General features: G+C 34.4%; 1 protein-coding gene across 1 annotated transcript in view; it reads left to right on the top strand.

The window, feature by feature from the left end:
• The window catches only part of LOC114029066 (potassium channel subfamily T member 2-like), a 73,209-nt gene that overhangs the window by 31,512 nt on the left and 22,129 nt on the right, over positions 1–19,568 (top strand). The window contains exons 4-5 of the mRNA XM_027843418.1: positions 2,209–2,257; positions 2,836–2,895. Coding sequence (XP_027699219.1) covers positions 2,209–2,257; positions 2,836–2,895 — 109 coding nt within the window. The remainder of the gene's footprint in view (positions 1–2,208; positions 2,258–2,835; positions 2,896–19,568) is intronic.

Raw genomic sequence — 19,568 nt, forward strand, 5'->3', positions numbered from 1 at the left:
GAGCTCCTCATGAAGACTCCTCCCACTGCAGGTTTTGAACCTTCTCTATAATTTATAATTGTAGGAATCATGTAGAGCAGAAGGGTCTAACCCATTGCCTATTGGCAGCATGTGGTCCACAGGTTCACAACACTTTGAAACTGGAACCAGATTAAAATGAAATCAGTAAATAATTAATAAAATAAAAAGATAATATAACATAGGTAATATTACATTTTAAAATTAAGTTAACATGCAGCAGTAGGGATCCTTATACGCAGTTTATTTGACTCCTATTCTATATGAATTTGATACCCCTGGCTTAGAGCATTAAGAAATTAATTGACTCGTCCAAGGACATGCAATTGGTATTTTTCAGAAGAGGGGCTTGAATGGATTCACTCTCAGAGCAGCTCTCCATCCCCTTATGACATTGAATTACATAAAGTAACATTTTAAAATGTCATTCATTGGGTACCCCTGTGTGCCTCATCCTAAGTGACTGCCCTAGTTGCTTATCTCTAGCCCCAGCTTTGTTGGAAATAATTCTATGAAGTTAGGGTCAAGTTAAATATATGAGAAATTTTAAAAATCATTATTTTATTTTTTGGAGATAGAAACAATCTTCATATTCAGGATTCCTCAGAGGTCTAGAGAAGCCAAGACAATTTCCAGTTTTAGAGGATGCTAGTCATAATTTTGTTTTAAAAAGAAGATATAGTAAAACAATATAGAACCTCAAAAGAATAAAATTAATGGATTTTTAAAAGAATTTTTTCAAGCTTTTTCTGTGTGAATGCTGTAGTTACTGAGAGAAAAGACAAAACTAGCTTTCATTCATTATCAATTCAAGCTCATTGTCAGTATTGTGAGTTGTCAGTGTGAGCTCATTCAAATTCTTTTGGCCATGATTTTTTACCTGTCAGGCTTGAGATCTGTGTCAAATGTCCTTTTGTTCTCCTTCTCTGATTTATCTTGTGCATGTAATGCATCTTTGGAATTAAAACATATTACCAATTTAATGTTTTGTGGAAATGTTCCTGACCTAGTTTCTAAAACAATTGGTAGTCGTCTGAGTGTTGCTTACTGTCAAATTTTTCCTATTCTGTTTTTGGTAATGTAACCACTATCCTTTTTCTCCAAGCATGGTTTTCTGATTTATTTATTTCCATTTGAGCTTCACTGTGTATCAATTAGTATAGATATCAGTAAAACTTTATGTAATGCCAGAATATTTTTGTTTATAAAATGGTAACTTTTAGTTAATCTTAAATAGCTTAAAATTTTTTTGTTATCATAAAGACTATTTTTAATCCAACATTGAGAATTCCCATTTTATAAGTATAGTTATTACTTTAAGATGAGTTCCATCTGTAATATTTGTATCGGTTTCTGAATGTCACGTATTAGAAAGGGCACTGTCAAACTAGTATATCTAGAAGAAGATGAACATATCATATGAGTGTCAGCTGAAGAAATTATGGCTGTTTAGCTTGGAGAAGAAAAGATGAAGGTAAGGGTCAGAGAGAGTAAGCTTTGAATATTCTACAAACATTTAAAGAACTTTCATGTAAAGAAGAGATCACTGTTGTTCATCTTGACACTGAAGGGCGGGACTCAGTCTAATGGCTGGAAGTTAAGAGAAGCAGATTTTTGTCTCAAAATAAGGAAAAGAAAGGTTAGGTCAAAACGGCGTCATCAGTTTTCAGGAAGACAAGGCCAGGGGACAGGTAGCAAATTATTTATAATTACATATCTCAGGCCATGGATAATCACTTGTTGCTATTGTTCTAGACAGAATTTTGACTAGACAATTTTTTTAAAAAGTTCATTCTGACTCAGAATTCATGATTCTATGGTTCTTCATCTTGCTGAATGTGTTGCCAAAAGCCAAATCATACTGTAGTGTTTCAAGAAAATTAAATTTATGTCTATGCATTTTCCATTCTGCAATCTTCATTGTTTAAATAGTCCTTCAATTACTTCACATGCAATACTAGATATTGATTTAGGCTATAAAATGTAACTACTAATACTTTATAATACAATATTGAAGATAAATGATATCTAATAGTAATCAAGTAGGAATTTGTCTAATTTCAGTTGTGTTCATGATGTTTTTATTAATCTGTTGCAGATCATTTGAATATTATGAAGTTCATTAAAATATTTTCAAGTATGAAATCATGTACTGAATCTATGTTACCAATTTATCATTCTTCTTCACAGGTATCATATCTTTTGGGTGACAAGATGTCTACCGTTATGGGGCTTACAGGTTATATTCTAATTTTTCTAAATCCCAAATGTTTTTGTTTTCTCCATATTCTATATTTCTTGGCTTATAATTGATTGAACTTTCTATGTAATTGAAAAACAATTGTCTTCTTAAAAGATGAACTTGTTTTAAGTGCTAAGTACAGGTAAGACTTTACTTAATTTCCCACTGATACACATAGAAATTTTCTGTTAATACTTGATGTGATTCTATAAGAACATTTTTCCTAGTGCCTCCTTTCTTTTCTTTTCCTATGTTTTTATCCCAATAGCTAATATATAAGTCCCAGTATAGGTTCTAGTCTACTTTGGCCATTGCTATTGATGCTTTAAAAATAATGAAGAAAAAATAGCAATAAATAAATACCTACTTCAACCTGTAGCTAATTTTGTCTAATGAGATAGCTCTAGTCCAGTTGTGGCATTTGGTACACTAGACAGAGGATCTGTATAGGGAAATATTAGAAATGCCAAATGATAAAGTAATAACACATCCATCACTGTATTCAATGTTATTATTATCTACCCATGAATACGTGTACTAATTGTAGTACCTTTTTCTTACATTTTATATTTTAGGTTTCAGTGGCCTTGATAAGTCTCTTTGAAACAGTGTTACTTGGTTACCTGAGTTATAAGGTAAGTCCTTTTACTTAGTCATTTCTCTCTGATAGATATAGCATTTCCTGAATTATAGGCTTATATGATCTAGGGCTAAATGGGTCCTTAGAGTGCATTGAATACAAGCACTCATTTTACAAATTAGGAAATTGGGGCCCAGAGAAGTTGTGATTTACCTATGTTTACATAGCTAATATGTAGGAAAAAAATCATTGAAACCCAGTTCTTCTATACTTGAATATGTTATCGCAATGGTTTCCAACAAGGTTTTAAAAAATTTTACAGCCCTTTGACAACAACCAAAAAATGAGGATGTACCTCTAAATCAGGCTTATTCATTTATTATCATCTACATATATTAAAGTACCATATGTATTATGAATAGGTCACAGTTCTTTGGGATAGAATGGATAGAATGATTTAGCATAGAATGGCTTGATATGACAGACTATGTATCCATTGACTGAGGACAAGTCTAGCTAAGTTTGGGGATCACAGGGACAAAGTTTTAAGAAATAGGAACTCTAAAAGACCTTCTACTAATTCAAAGAAGAGTGAGAATCTGCATTGTTGGAGCAGTGATTTCCAACTGAAACCTTTTATATGCTGTTTTCCCCATTAGAAAGTGAGTTCCTTGAGAACAGAGAACACTTTTCTATCTGAAATGCTTTTGTATTTGTATCTCTAGTACTTAGCATAGTGCTTTGTTCTAAAGTAAGGAATTCCTTCATTCCTTCATTCTTTTGTTCATTCAGATGCTCACACCAGGGAAATCACAATTTGTTGAGGTATAAATAATGCCATATTACAAAAGGTTTGGTATTTTAAGGGTTGTTAAATCTATACATGGGAGAGAGGGAGAGATAAGGGCTGCTTCAGAATCAGATGCAATTTAAGAAGGATTAGAGCAATGGTGTCAGATCCTATATCTCCATATTTGTGGAGGAAAGAAAATTCTTCCTTCACAATGGGAAATGGGAGGGAAAATAGAGAATCAAGAGGAAGATTTGGTTTCAGAATATAAAAAGGGAAGTTAGGCTTGAACCATATTGGCTTTGAGGTACCTGGGGGACATTTATTTGAAAATATTCGGAAGGAATATGGAAAAAAGGGATTAGTGTACAGTAGAGGGACCAGACATGGAGAGATATATATTGAAAACATCTGCCTAGAATTGAGAGATGAAGCTGTGGAAGCAGATTAAATCAACAAGAAAAAGTGTAAAGAAGTTAGGGACAAGACTTTGGAGGATGCCTACAATTACAGGTCAGAAAGAGAAAGAGGAGCCAGTAAAAGGGACTGAGAAGAAGTGGTTAGAAAAACAGAAAGAGAACTTACATAGTGCAGTGTCAAAAAAAAAAATAAGGGAGAAAATTTCCAAAAATAAGGTATGAACAGGAAGAATTCGGAATAAGGAAAAGACACATAATTTGGGGATTAATGGGTCCTTAATCACCTTTGAAAGAACAATTTCTGTGGAATAGTAGAATTGAAGGCTAAATTTCAGGGATTTAGGGAATATAACTCTAGTGAAGAAGTGAGAACAGTAAGTGTAGACTATCGTTTAAAGAAATTATGTTAACAAAAGGAGAAAGATGTCAAGGAATTTCTTTTTTTACATATATACATGCATATATGTACATACATACTCTTTATATATAGTTATGTACATAACTACATGTAGTTTTTTTTTTTTATAGGTTTGTTTTGTTGTTGTTGTTGTTAAGGGAAATTGTCTCCATTAAAACTTTATTCTAAGGCTTCATCATGGTATAGAAGTAAATTCTGGCTCTAGTGCCCTTCCTCCCTATCTTGTATTGAATTACCTTGTATAGAATGCTGGATCTAGAGTTAAGAATACCTGAGTTCAAATGTATCCTCACTTACTTGCGAACAATGTGACAAACAAATCACTTCATTGCTCTGTGCCTTTGTGTCCTCGTCTGTAAAATGGCTATCATAATAGCAACTACCTCCCAGGTTTTGAGGATAAAATGAGACATTATTTGTAAAGTGCTATGCAAACTCTAAGGGACTGTCTAAACACTACCTATTACTTTTTTTATTCTATATATATTTATTTTAGGTATATATTGTCTTCCTTGACAAATATCAGCTCCTTGAGAGCAGGAATGGTTTCAGTTATTATAATTTGTTTCCCCAGTGCCTAGCACAGTGCCTGGTATATAGTATCGCTTAATAAATACTTCTTACTTACTTGATTCACCAAAGCTATGCCAAGGGATATAAGCTTTAGCAAGATAGGCATATTGCCTATTTATAGAATAAAAATTTATAGAATAAAACAAGCATTTTCATAACATGGTACAATAAAACAGAAGATTGTACATGAAACTGCAAACCTACTATGTACAACTTGTTATTCCTTTCAAATGTACAACAAAATTGTCACATAATCATTGACAAAAGCATGAATGGGTTATATTTTGCACCAAGGGAAGGTAGACCTACACGGTTGAAATAATGGATTTTTTGAAATATTGGAGGATAAGTAAAGATGAAAAAAATTAAGCAGAGGAAAGGGAAAAACATATATATATATATGTGTATATATATATATATATATATATATAGAGAGAGAGAGAGAGAGAGAGAGAGAGAGAGAGAGAGAGAGAGAGAGAGAATATGAATTTAGGTAATGTTGGACTTCATTATTAGAGGTATAGTTTCCAGGAATAAGGAGGTGACATTATTTTTGCCACCCTGGCCTGATCAGATAACATCTAGAATATTGTTTTTAGTTTTGGACACCATGGAATAGGAAAGATAGTTGTATGCTAGAGAGTGTCAAGAGCAGGACAACCAACATGATGAAGGGTCTTGAGTATGTGTTGTGAAAAATGATTACTAATAACCAATATCTTGGAGGTTCAGAGCTTCTCCTAGCCCCCTTCTTCCAAAGCCCTGACTTTACGCTCTGTTTTTCTTCAGAAGGGCATTACTGATAATGAGATTGCATTGACTCTCCTTGCCCTGGTCAGTCCCCAACCAAGCCCACAAGTAATTTAATCTAAGGTAGAGAAAGCTTCATTGTGTTCTGCTCAGGCTCAGATAGAGATATTTTTCTGTCTAGATAACCCAAAGCTGAGAGTGACCTATTATGGTTGCAGTTGGTCTGATAAAATAGGCATTTCCTCTGTCTAGAGGTAAAATGAAGATGGGGTAACATCACCCTTGTGCACCCTGTATAAGCTGTGTACCCCTAACCCCAAAATGAACTCAGTTCTAAAACTACAGCTGCCATGCATGCATCCTGCTCACTTTGAGATAAATAAAACAATGGATACAACCTAATCTTCTTTGTCCTTCTTAGACCAAATTCTGTGAGGTTGATAGTGTCATATAACAATTGAAGGATATGGACACGTTTAGCCTGGAAAAGAGAAGACTTATAGAAAACACGATAGGTTTCTTTGGGGATCTTATGGCTGTTATGTGGAAGAGGGATAAGATTTGCTCTATTTGGCCAAAGAGGGAAAAACAAACAACCAAAAAAAAAAAAAAACAAGTAATGAGTAGAAGTTGTGAGGAGGCTAATTTAAACTCATTGTCCAGAAAATCAGTAGAAGTTTTTTCAAATTGGAATGGGCTGCCTAGAGATGGGATGGGATTCCCATCATTAACATTCATCAAAGAAAGACAAATGATGGCTTTCTGTGTTTATTTTAGTATGTATTCTATTTTAGATATCACCCGTATGGGTTAGGTGGTGGCTGAGGTCTCAAGGCTGAAATTCTTTGGCTCTGTGTTTCTGAACATTCCAGAGACAGGGAAGAGACAATTACTTGAACAAATTCAATCACAGGGAATAAGAATCAATAACATAGGAGAAGGGCTTATTTTGGAAAGGACACTTCTTAAAATATATATATGATGGAAAAAATGGATGAATTTCTTGAGTGAATGAAAAAGCATTTATTAAATGCTTTCTATGTTCTAGGTATTGTGCTAAAGGGTAGGGATACAAATAAAAGCAAGTAATACAGTCCCTGCCCTCAAGGAGCTTCATCTTAACAGGGAAACCATAAAGGGGGGTTAGAGTTAGAAGGAGATGGTAAGGCATTTTTGCTTGGTTTAGAAATGGTTGCAAAACAACATGGTAGCCTGGTTCTGGGTAAGATTTTATGAAACTCATCTATCAGAACTCAGGATCCCAGGGGTAGAGTCCAAATTCTGGTGGGAGGAGGAGAAAGTTCAGAGTAAGATATGGAAACATCTTAAATTGGAGGAAAATGAAACAAAAAGAGCTCGAGGTGCTTTTTATTACTTAGGAAAGTAAGAGTTATATAATCTGCCAAGAAGAAGTAGGGAAGGTTCAAATATCTACCTCAAGGAAATAAAATTATTTACAACAAAAATATTTGCAAAGTGTCTTGGAGTTTATTTTTAAATGATTCTGTAGTAGGACATATAGTCAGATAATGTAGATCTTTAAAACAATTTCTTCACTTTTGAAGCCTAAGAAATGAGAGGGTTGGATACAATCCACCCCTGAGACTATGTGAAGTTAGTCTAGATTCTTTATTTTGAATACTGTCTACATGTGTTTTTTTATATACATTTAACCCGTTTAGAAACGAGAACTCATCAAACTATTTTGAAAAAAGGTATAGCAAAAAAGTCTTTATTATACTCATTAAAGGATTAGCTTTATAGAATCATAGATGTAGAGTTTGAAGATGGAACTTCAGGGATCATTTTGTCCCATCTCCTCATTTTACGGATGAAAAAATTAGGGCTTCATGGGAATGCTAAGTGACTTGCCTAATAGTTTGCAATTAGTAAATAGTAGTGCTAGAAATCAAATGGTGGTTCTTTGAATCCAAATTCAGGGCTCTTTCTACTATCTCAAATGTTTAGTGAAAAACTTAAAATTATATAACATAATTGAAATTTACTTTCTAGTCTTTAACACCTAAACGCCTGCAGTTATACCTATGAAGTGGATTTTAAAAGGACATTGGAATTTGAATAGAAAAATTTGGATTCCAAGTACTCACTGAGTTCTCATACTGTGTAACGTTGATCAAATTACAGTTTTCCTATGGGTTTATTTTTCTGAGAAATTGGGATATATTCCTATCATTTCCTTCTATTCAGAGTTATTTTAAGAATCAAATGAGACAATTCATATAATTGTGACACTTGGGGATCTCTCCCAATTTTCAAAGTTGTTTCCCCAGACAAGGCAACTGCAGAGGTTCAGTGTACTCAGCAGAATAATATCTACTCAAAACCTTGGCTCGTGGACCCCCATTGGTGTAATTACTTTTATTAATCAGCCGGAAATCACATTTAGTTCAAATCAAAGACATTTAGTGAAGTTGAGGAGAAAGGCACTAATAAAACATTTCTCCCATAAACCTATTCATACTCTCCTGGAAATAAACACATCGTTGGTGGGAAAAATGGGCACATTTAAGGAACACATGTGGGAAGGCACACGTTTGGATAACAGCATGCAAAAGCAACTTATGTTTCCAGTCCTAAAGGCATGCCACTGTTTTCTGCTGTTTTCATGTTGCGCTGTTTAGCCCTGCTTTCTCCCAATCCCCCACCATTCCTCCACTTTGTCTATTGCCTCTGCTGATTGAATAGTCTCCACTGAATGCTGTTAGGCTGGTGCTGTGGATGCCACCAGCTACGGCTCTACTGGACACATGGTTATGTAACCTCTCTTTGCTTCAAGCTTTGTTTGGAGTTCTTAGCCAGAATGATTTCTCTTCCTGATGAGAATCGTGGTATCTGCCATGATTTCCACTCTTCATTCAGAAAAGCAGTAACCCTAAACACACTCAGCTATCATATCAAAAACCTAGGAGGGCAAAACAAAAAACAAAACAAAACAAAAAACAAACAAACAAACAAACAAAAGACTTCCTTCCCCCCCACCCCCAAGGATTGGAGGGGTTTCTCTGTGCCTTTCAGAGTCTTGTTTGGGACAGGTTTTCAAAGTTATTTTTTATCCTAGTGTCAGTCTCTTCAGAATATGGAGTTGAAGCACTCTTAGGTCAATAGTTAAAGCATCTTTGTTTTTTTTCTGTTTTTTTTTTCTATTTCAAAAAAGTTAAAAAGCAAAATAAAAATTACCACACTTCTCCCCTCTCCCTTTTCCTACTCTTTCCTTTACCCTACTCTTATCTTCAGTGCTGGCTCCCCTTTTCCTCCACTTATTCACAGACAGAAAGGTACTCACCTGAGAAAATGAAATTGTCCTAAGTATAAGAAAAGATGATGAAGAGAAGAATCTAATGATGCCCATATTCAAATTTAAAATAAGCAGATCTGTGGTCTTTATGTTCTGAGGTAATTGGTTTCATTCCCAATTATTTTAGTAAAACTGAGAAAAGAAATCCCCTATGTCACCAAAAAATGCCTTGAAGATATTATCAGAATTACCTAGGATCATGCTCTCCTCATCTAGGTCTTGCAAGTCTTTCCTACAGCAAGAGAGGATAGTGAAGGCTCTGGTCACACCTGTGAAATGAGTTTTAGTAGTCAGAACACTGAATTTTGAAAAAAAAAATAGATCAACTTCTTTGAACTTCTTCCTTCTTGACTTCAGAGTAGTCTTCACTATGCTGCTCTGGGTGGTACATCTGGGCCCTCAGGCTCAAGTGTATATTTTTTAATTGAACTTTCTATTGGTAAGGGCTTAACCTTTCTGTCAGATGCTTCACTCTAGCAGAGTGGGCATTACTTTTGCTTCCCTGTTTTAAGCCTTTGTGGCTAGAGTATAACTAAACTGTATCTGCTCTCAGTGAATTGTTAGAGGCTCTTGGCATCCACCACGTTTGAAGAGGTGGTGCTCCTCAATATAGATAACTAGGTGGGGATTGGCAGGATAGTACTGGTGGTGGTGGTGTGCATGTATGTTTGTGGCGAGAGCATAGGTAAAGTAATGAAGTGAAACTAAGCTCAGTGGAAATTTTTTTATTATCTTCCCTTCTCTGTAGCTAAATCTTTTGGAACATAGGTCATAGATTTAGAGCTGAAATGATTTTTAGGGAGCAAGTCCAATTCCTTCTTTTTATAAAATGAGAAATCTAAGACACAAAGAAGTTCAGCTACTTACCTCTGGGTTACATGTCTAGTAATTATGAGAGAGATTCAAACCTGAGTTTTCCTGATTTAAGCCCAGTGCTCTATTTGCTACATTACATTGTCTTTCAGGCTTCAAATTTTCCTTATATCAAGAATATGAATGATTATTATCAACTTTGTATCAACTCTTTGTAGTACCATTAAATGAAGCTTTGGTTATTTTTGTATGAAGTTGAACAATGGATATCCAACGTGAATGTGGCTTTAGTGGGGAGTAGGATAAAGTTGAGTGAAGAGTTGAAGAGAGGTACAGAAAGATCCAAACTTTTTCTCACTTCTTTGGGGAATTTAGGCCCAAAGGAGAATGGTATGCCTCCATCTTCTAGTCCTGTATCTATTATCCAGAAAATGGTAGCTTTTTAAACATGTAGAACATACCTTCCAAGGGATGAAGGAAGAAAGGAATTCTATACTTCAGTTAATGAAGAAATAGTCTACAATAAAAATAAAGGAAGTAAAACTCTCACAAGTCATTTTCAGGGCTCAAGAATCACCTAAATTAGGAAGGAATCTGAATCTAAAGTCAGTTAAAGAGAGGTTTTGTGATTATTTTTGTTTTTAAATTATTTATAACTCTTCCATTAGTACAAATCATCATGAATTGGCTGTATACAGAGAGTCTGGCCCAAACATGAATCTAAATTTATGGAAGTGTTTTCTCCACCTTGCTGGCTCAAAGGCAACATGAAAATTAACTTTGGCACATTTTACAGAATTCACAGCCCTACTCTAAATGTCAATTAAAAAAAACTGTATTCAAATTAATTTTCCATTGCAATGCCTTTAGTTGATGGCATTTGTAATTAATTAGCTCCTGTCATTTACAAAATAAAAGCAAAGTTGAATGGGGCTTAACTGGCATTGCTCCTGTGATACAAGACTTCATTTTTCTCATTCTGATTCTTCTTACAACTGTGAACATGTAAATGTCAAGACTGAGGTTTATATGGAAGCCCTGTTTGAGATGAGTTTGGCTAGAAGAGATACTCTAGGTTAAGAAGGGGAGTGGAAAATATGGATTTGATGTGAAAGTGAGAGAGGCTAAAGACTAGGGTTTTCAGGGATGGGAACTGATGAGCAATCTTCAAATTGGTTAAGTCTTGTTGACATCGAGATTTAGGTAGAGATAGTAGTAGATAGTAGAGATAGATATTTGAAGCCTAGCTTTAAGCAAAAATATTTATAACTTTAGAAATCTCTATCAATTCAATACCAGTCCCCCCTTCTTCCACAGAGTTACTTTCATAAGTTCAACTGTGGCCACTACTAACTCAGGTTTGTCCAACTCTTTAGTCATTAAGGGATAAAGATAATGCAGGGAGGAGAGAAGAATATGCTGGGAGTAGTTGAAGTTGAGCTAACAAAACAGATATAACAACAATGAGAACAAGAAGATATAGATTTTGGATATCTCCGTCAATTCCTATTAGCCTCTCCACCAAAAAAATTCTTCCTGTACCACATATGAATGAACACTAACTATGAGTAATCAGTCAAGAAATACTAATTACCTATTATGTATCAGGCACTATGCTGGGTCCTGTGAATGAAAGAGTTCTTGCCCTAGTGGAATTTATTTTTTTCTGTGATGGAAGCAATATATACTCATATATTAAATCAATATAAGGTAATTATTTGGAGGAAGATATTAGCAGAGGAGTCGAGGGGTTATCAGCCAACATTTCATTTAAAGGATAATAATTGAGCTGAGCTTTGAAGGCAACTAGTGATCCTAAGAGACGAAGACGAGGAGGGAGTGCATTCCAGGGATGGGGAATGGTCAATGCAAAGACAAGGATATAGGAGATGGAGTGATTGTGAGGAACAGAAGCAATTAGGGTTACATAAGAGTACATAAAGGGAAATATTATATAATTAGGCTAGAAAGATATTTGGGAGCTGAGGCTGTAAAGAGCTCTAAATGCCAGGAAGAGTAATTTGTATTTGATCCTAGGAGTAATAGTGATCACTGGAATTTTTTGAGTATGGAAGTATCATAATTAGTCCTCAGTTTAAGGAAAATTTCTTTGTCAGCCCTTTGAAAGGTGCATTAAAATGGGGAGAAACTTGAGGCAGAAAAAAAATTAAGAAGTCTTTTCAACAGTCCAGGCGAGAGGTGGACATACGAATTGACAAGTGGGACCAGAGACAACAAATCTCAGGTCTTCCCTTAAAAGATAGAAATAGTATTGATTTATCCTACTTTGGATATTGTGCTTAGTCAAAACTCAATGCCTAGATTACATTTTTTTTCATATATGAAAGTAAAAACTATCTAAACTATCTGTTTGAGTTTCAGATGAGTGAATTGAGGTGCAGAGGTTAAGTTCAATGTAAGGGGTTGAAAATAGTGGAGATGAGATTCAAACCCAGCACCTATAACACTAAATCTAGGCCTTCTGCCCTTATAAAATCTTCTTTTAGCTGTGGTTTAGAAATATAGCCATTCAAAGATAACTAGAATATCTAGGGGACACATCCTAGTTTTAGGTATATTAAGCATATTCTCTGAAGTTACAAAAGTTTAATATACTTATGGAATTCAAATGTTTTTATTTATTAATGGCTACTAATAGTTTGAAAGACAAACAAGTTAGATCAAAACCTCCAGACAATTAGCCTTTTTGAAATCTAAATAAAAGATGTCATGGATTACATAATTGTTCTTACAGTAGAACTTGTGTTAACTCTTTTTCTATTCTGTGGTTGCTTTTCCTGAGGTTTCTGGAATTTAGTGTCAATATCAAAGCAATCTCTTTTGACATGTTTAATTAAATTCAACAAACATTTATTTGTTGTTTTCTAGGTACTGTGCTCAGCACTAGATTTGAAAAAATTTTAAAAAGTCTGTCCTTGAGAAGTTTACATTCTGTTCTATATGTATATGCATGCCTCTGTCTATAGGTAATAAGGTGGTTCAGTGGGTAGAGCACTGAGATTGAACTCAGGAAGACAAGTTCAAATCTGGTCTCAGATATTTACTACCTGTGTGATCCTATCTGCCTCAATTTCACCTATAAAATAGAAATCATAATAGCACCCGCCTCCCAAGGTTGTTGTGAGACTCTAATGATATAATATTTATTAAGTATTTAGCACAATGCTTGGCATACAACAACTGCTTAATAAATGCTTGTTTTAATTTTTCTTATATGTAAACTGCTGGCATCATAATCTCAAAAATAAACTGCAGTGTTATTTCCAATTTGTTCATTATTATTTTTAGAAGATCTCTTCTGCCAATGCAAAATAGTGCCTGTTCTACAGTTTATAGTCTTAGATAGTTGCCTGAGAACACAAAGGTCAGTAACTTGCCCAGGGTCATACAATCAGAACTGGTCAGAAATGGGACTTTAATTCAAGTCTTCTAGACTCTGAGGCCAGGTCTCTGACTACTATGCCATAGTGCCAAACATGCCTGATATTTATGCAGCATTTCCATGTCTACAAAACACTTTATATATCTTTTATCATTTGAGACTCACAAAAGCCTATTAGGTAAATATTACAGGCATTGCTTTCCATTGAGACTAAGGGAGTTTAAGTGACTTGACAATGATCACATAGAAAGTGGCAGAGATGGGATTGGAGCTCATAGCTTCTTGATTCCAAGTCCAGTGCTCTATCATTATTGCATTATTTTACCTTTCTTTGAAGACTTACAGATTTGTTGATAATGAAATGAGAAATATGCATATTAGTTAAAGTATATTTCATGATTAATAACTACACATGAACCTAGAATGAGAAAAAGCAAATTGTATTATGCTGTCATTATTGAAAATTCATCCGCATTTGCTGATTCATTTTGATTTGTACTTAGTATGCAAAACTCACCAGTTATAATTACCTTCATCTATAATCATAAATAACCTTTGGATCCATGCTTCCAAAAATGGCTTCTATTTATAAATACACATGAACAACCACAACATAGAAAACAAAAATAAGAAAGAGAGCGCTATAATACTTAAAAATATCTAATCACAAAATGTCCCTCACTATATTAAAAAAGCTTTGTTAGATGCATATTTTTTTCTGTAATCCTTTCACTTTCTATATTTTATTTAAATAAGTGTTTATTGATATCTTCTGTTTCTTACATCATCTTTAATTCCAGGTATGCCCCATTCCCACTTACCAGAGGGCCATCCTACATACCAAATGGTACTTTTTACAGAGGAAAAAATAGTTATCACAACTGATCAATACATTGAAAAAGATTAAAAAAAATATGTACTATGTGTAACACCTGTGGACCTTAGACCTCCACAGAGGAGTAGGTTGGGAAAATGTCCTCTCAAATCTCTTCATTCAAGTGCTTCTTGAGATTTATAATTTTGTGACATTTACTCTTTTTTGGGAGGTGGGGTGAGGTTTGTAGTTCTCTCCATTTTCATCATTGTAGTTATTGTGTATATTGTCTTGGCTCTACTTCACTTTGTATCAGTTTACATTGATCTTTCTGTGCTTCTCTGTATTCACCACACCCATCATTAATTCTTACAGCACAGTAATATTCCATTAAGTTTACACACCGCAATTTGTTTAGTCATTCTCCAATTGATGAGCATCAACTTTGTTTCCAATTCTTAGCTATCACAACAAGTGCTGTTATCAATATTTTGGAGTATATGGGGATTTTCTTCTTATTAATGCTGTCTTGGACACAAGCCCAGTAATGGCGACTCTGACTCAAAGGGAAATGACATTTTTATTCACTTTATTTGCTTAATTCCAAATTACTTCCCAAAATGGTTATCTCATTTCAGAGTTTCACTAACTATATATTATTCTACCCACCAACACTGATTATTGCCATTTTTCTGTCATTTTCTTTTCTAATTTGCAGCATGTGAGATAAATGTAAGGGTTGCTTTGATTTGCATTTCTGTTATTATTAGTGACTTAAAGAATTTTTTCCTGTGGTCTTGAATACTTTTCAATTCTTTTGAGAACTGTTTTTCATATCTTTTGAACACTTATCTATTAAAGAATGGTTATTAGTTTGTACGTATGTTTATGTGTGTATAGACACACACATAAAGACATATATACATTAGTAAGATATACATACATGCATATGTATATGTCATATATATGTATGTATATATATGCATGTATGTATCTTGAATGCCAAACTCTTGTCTGAGAAATTTGATACAAAATTTTTTTTCCCATTCAATAACTTTCCTTCTTATACCAGGAGCATTAATTTTGTTTGTGTAGAAGCCTTTCCGTTTCAAGTAATCATAATCTTCTGTTTTGTAATTACCTCTTTCTCTTAATTGGTTAAGAATACATGTCCTGTATTTAAATGTTAGAGGTATATATAGTTTCTCTTCTATTTTTATAGTATAATATTTAATATTAAGTTATGTATCCATTTAGAATGTATTATGGAATATAGAGTACTGTGGCAAAAGGTGTTAGTCTAAGCTTACTTTCTGACATTTTTCCTAGCAGTTTTTATCAAATAAGGAATTTTTTCCTAGGTAATTTATGTTTTCTACTTTATCAAATGCTAAGTTATTGAGTATACTGTATTACTGGATTCTATTGTTTCTAATTCTCCTTTGGTCTGTTCCATTGATCTAGATCTCTATTTTTTTTTAGCCAATACTGCTTTCTGTGTTGTTAAAAATATCTAATCACAAAATGTCCCTCACTATATTAAAGACGCTTTGTTAGATGCATAATTTTTTTTGTAATCCTTTCACTTCCTATATTTTATTTCATTACTGGTTTCGTTACTAGGTCTATGTTTTTGTCTTAAGAAGATTTTGGGAGCATGTTTCCTTTCTCAATTAAAAAAACTGATCTGGAAAGAATGAGTACTAACTGTTCACTAAAAATTTGATACAAGTATCCTGAGATTCCATTTAGGACAAGGAGATTTTTCTTGTTAGTTCCTTAATGGCCAGATCTATCTCCTTTTCTAAACTTACAGGAGAACTCTAACTGATATTCTGATAGTTTGAGTATTTTTAGTTTTGAAGATATTCTCTATCTCTGTGTTTTCAGTTTTGTTGGAATTTAGCTATGCATAATGTGTTCTGATTATTGTTTTCATTTTTTCTGGTTTTGTGATTTCACCTTGCTCATTTGCTATTTTATTGATTTGATTTTCTTCTCTCTTCTTTTTAATCACTAAATCACTAATTAGCTAAGAGTTAATCAATTTTATTTGCCTTTTCAAAGAAGAAGCTTTTAGTTTTATTTGTCATTTCTGTTTTTTAAATAGTTTATCTGTTTCCCTCTAATTTTTAATATCTCCTTTTTGTGCTTATTTTAGATTTATTTATTGTTGGCTTTCTAATTTTTCCAAATGCATATTGAATTTATCATTTCCTTGTTTATCTCTCTCTTTTTTGGATGTTGGCTTTTGATTTGTCAGATAGCATGATTACAACTCCTATTTTTGTATTTAATTGATGCATGGTATTTCTCCCCCATCTTCTCAGTTTTATTGTATGTGTATCTTTGTTGTTTAAATGTTTTTATTTTAAGCAATAGATTGTAGGGTTTTATTTCCTCATCCAGTCTGTCACTCTTTTGTTTTATTAGATTATTTAATCCATTCACATTTAAAGTTACTGTCTCTAATATTGGAGCTTCTAAAGTTATGGCTTTCCCCCTTCTTCTACTATAAATACAATACTATGCTCCTTCAGTTACTTTACCCTAATTTTTTTCTGGTTAAGGCAGTTGGGGTTAAATGACTTGCCCAGAGTCACACAGCTAGTAAGTGTTATGTGCCTCAGGCTGGATTTGACTCCAGGGCCAGTGATCTATCCACTGCCCCTACCTTAATCTTTTTAATGGTAGCCCTATTCTCATTGGTTCCTTTCCTTTCATTCCAATCCCTTTCTATTTTTTGTTATCCCTTTTCCTTTGGATTTTTGCTTATTTCATTTATTCTTACCACTTTTATCTGATTATATGATTCTTCCCCTCTTTTTTTTTTCCTTTCAATGAGTCAGGTAGATTCCTCCTTCCTCTCCTCCCCTTCAATTAGTCCTATTCCTTATTTTAAAATTTACTTTATGTACCCCTTTTTGAAAAGGATTTCTCATTCTATTATTTATCTTCTCTGTCTATTCTAAACCCTTACTTTCTGATTCATGACCCTGATGATTATCTTGTCTCTCTGTTTTCTCTGTATTCCTCATGCAATCAAGGCTTCCAAGATATCTATTCCAGGCTTTCCCTTCTAGATGGTTTCTGCCATTGCCTTGTATATCTTGCCCTATGAATTCCTGTTTTCCATTGTACCTCACTTTCAGAACAGTACCAATTATTTCAGGTATCAAAAAGGACATTGCCCTATGGTAGGACCCCTTTTCCCATGTCCCTGATTATGGAGTTCACCACATATCTATATCCTCCCTGATTACCTTTTTCCCCTCCACTTACCTCAAATCTCCCTCTTCAGTCCATGACCTCCCACTCCCATCAGTGCCAATTGCCCCAAAAGATTCCAACTTTTGTGTTTCTGGATGTATAATAAGCAGATCTTCCCCTTTCTTTTATTCATTAATCTATTTTTAGTTTTCAACATTCATTTCCACAAGATTTTGAGTATCAAATTTTCTCCCCATCTCTCCCCTCCCCCATCCCAAGACAGCATGAATTCTGATGACCCTTTCCCTCAATCTGCCCTCCCTTCTATCACCCCCTCTTCTCTTATCCCCTTCCCCTTCTATTTTCCTGTAGAGCAGGATAGATTCCTATACCCCACTGCCTATATATCTTATTTACCAGTTGCATGTAAAAACAATTTTTAACATTCATCTTTAAAACTTTGAGTTCCAAATTCTCTCCCTTCCTCCTTCCCTACCCACCCTCATTGAGAAGGCAAGCAATTCAATATAGGTTATACATGTGTAGTCATGCAAAATATTTCCATAATAGTCATGTTGTGAAAGACTAACTCTATTTCCCTCCATCCTATCCTGCCCCATTTATTCTATTCTCTCCTTTGACCCTGTCCCTCTTCAAAAGTGTTTGCTTCTGATTACCCCTTCTCCAATCTTCCCTCCCTTCTATCAACCCCTCTCTCTTATCCATTTATTTTCTATTTTCCTGTAGGGTAAGATAGATTTTCATACCCAGTTGAGTGTGTGTATTATTCCCTTCTTATGCCAAATCTGATGAGAGTAAGTTTTATTCATTTCCTCTCCCCTAACCCCTCTCCCCTCCTCTGTAAAAGCTTTTTCTTGGCTCTTTTATGTGAGATAATTTACCCCATTCTACCTCTCCCTTTCTCCTTCTCCCAGTACATTCCTTTCTTACCACTTAATTTTATTTTTTAGATATCATCCCTTCATATTCAATTCACCCTGTGCCTTCTGTCTACACACACACACACACACACACACACACACACACACACACACACACACACACACACCTTCCAACTACCCTAATACTGAGAAAGGTCTCATGAGTTACAAGTATCATCTTTCCATGTAAGAATATAAACAGTTCAACTTTAATAAGTCCCTTATAATTTTTCTGTCTACCTTTTCATCCTTCTCTTGAGTCTTGTATTTGAAAATCAGATTTTCTGTTCAGCTGTGGTCTTTTCATTAAGAATGCTTAAAAGTCCTCTATTTCACTGAATGTCCATATTTTCCCCTGAACAATTATACTCAGTTTTGCTAGGTAGGTGATTCTTAGCTGTAGTCCTTTGATCTCTGCAATATCATACTCCAAGCCCTCCTATCCCTTAATGTAGAAGCTGCTAAATTTTGGGTTATCCTGATTCTATTTCCACAATACTTGAATTGTTTCTTTCTTGCTGCTTGCAATATTTTGTCCTTAACCTGGGAACTCTGGAATTTGGCTATAATATTCTGAAGAGCTTTTCTTTTGAGATCTCTTTCAGGAGGTGATAAGTGGATTCTTTCCATTTCTATTTTCCCCTCTGATTCTAGAATATCAGGGCAGTTTTCATTGATAATTTCTTGAAAGATGATGTCTAGGCTCTTTTTTCGATCATGGTTTTCAGGTAATCCAATAATTTTTAAATTATCTTTCCTGGATCTGTTTTCCAGATCAGTTATTTTTCTAATGATATTTCACACTGTCTTTTATTTTTTCATTCTTTTGGTTTTGTTTCATGATTTCTTGATTTCCCATAGAGTCAGTAGCTTCCATTTGCTCCATTCTAATTTTTAAGGAATTATTTTCTTCAGTGAACTTCTTCCATTGGCTAATTCTGCTTTTTAAGGCATCCTTCTCATTGGTTTTTTGGATCTCTTTTGCCATTTGCGTTAGGCTATTTTTTAAGATGTTATTGTCTTCAGTATATTTTTGGATCTCCTTTAGCAAGTTGACTTGTTTTTCAAGATTTTCTTGCATCACTCTCATTTCTCTTCCCAGTTTTTCCTCTACCTCTCTTACTTGCTTCTCAAAATCCTTTTTGAGCTCTTCCATGGCCTGAGACCAATTTATATTTTTCTTGGGGGCTTTGGATGCAGAAGCTTTGGCTTTGTTGCCTTCTTCTGGTTGTATGTTTTGATCTTCTTTGTCACCAAAGTAAGGTTCTGTGATCTGAGTTT

This window comes from Vombatus ursinus, unplaced genomic scaffold, assembly GCF_900497805.2.
Source record: "Vombatus ursinus unplaced genomic scaffold, bare-nosed wombat genome assembly UNPS02014909.1, whole genome shotgun sequence".
In the NCBI taxonomy this organism is placed as follows: domain Eukaryota; kingdom Metazoa; phylum Chordata; class Mammalia; order Diprotodontia; family Vombatidae; genus Vombatus; species Vombatus ursinus.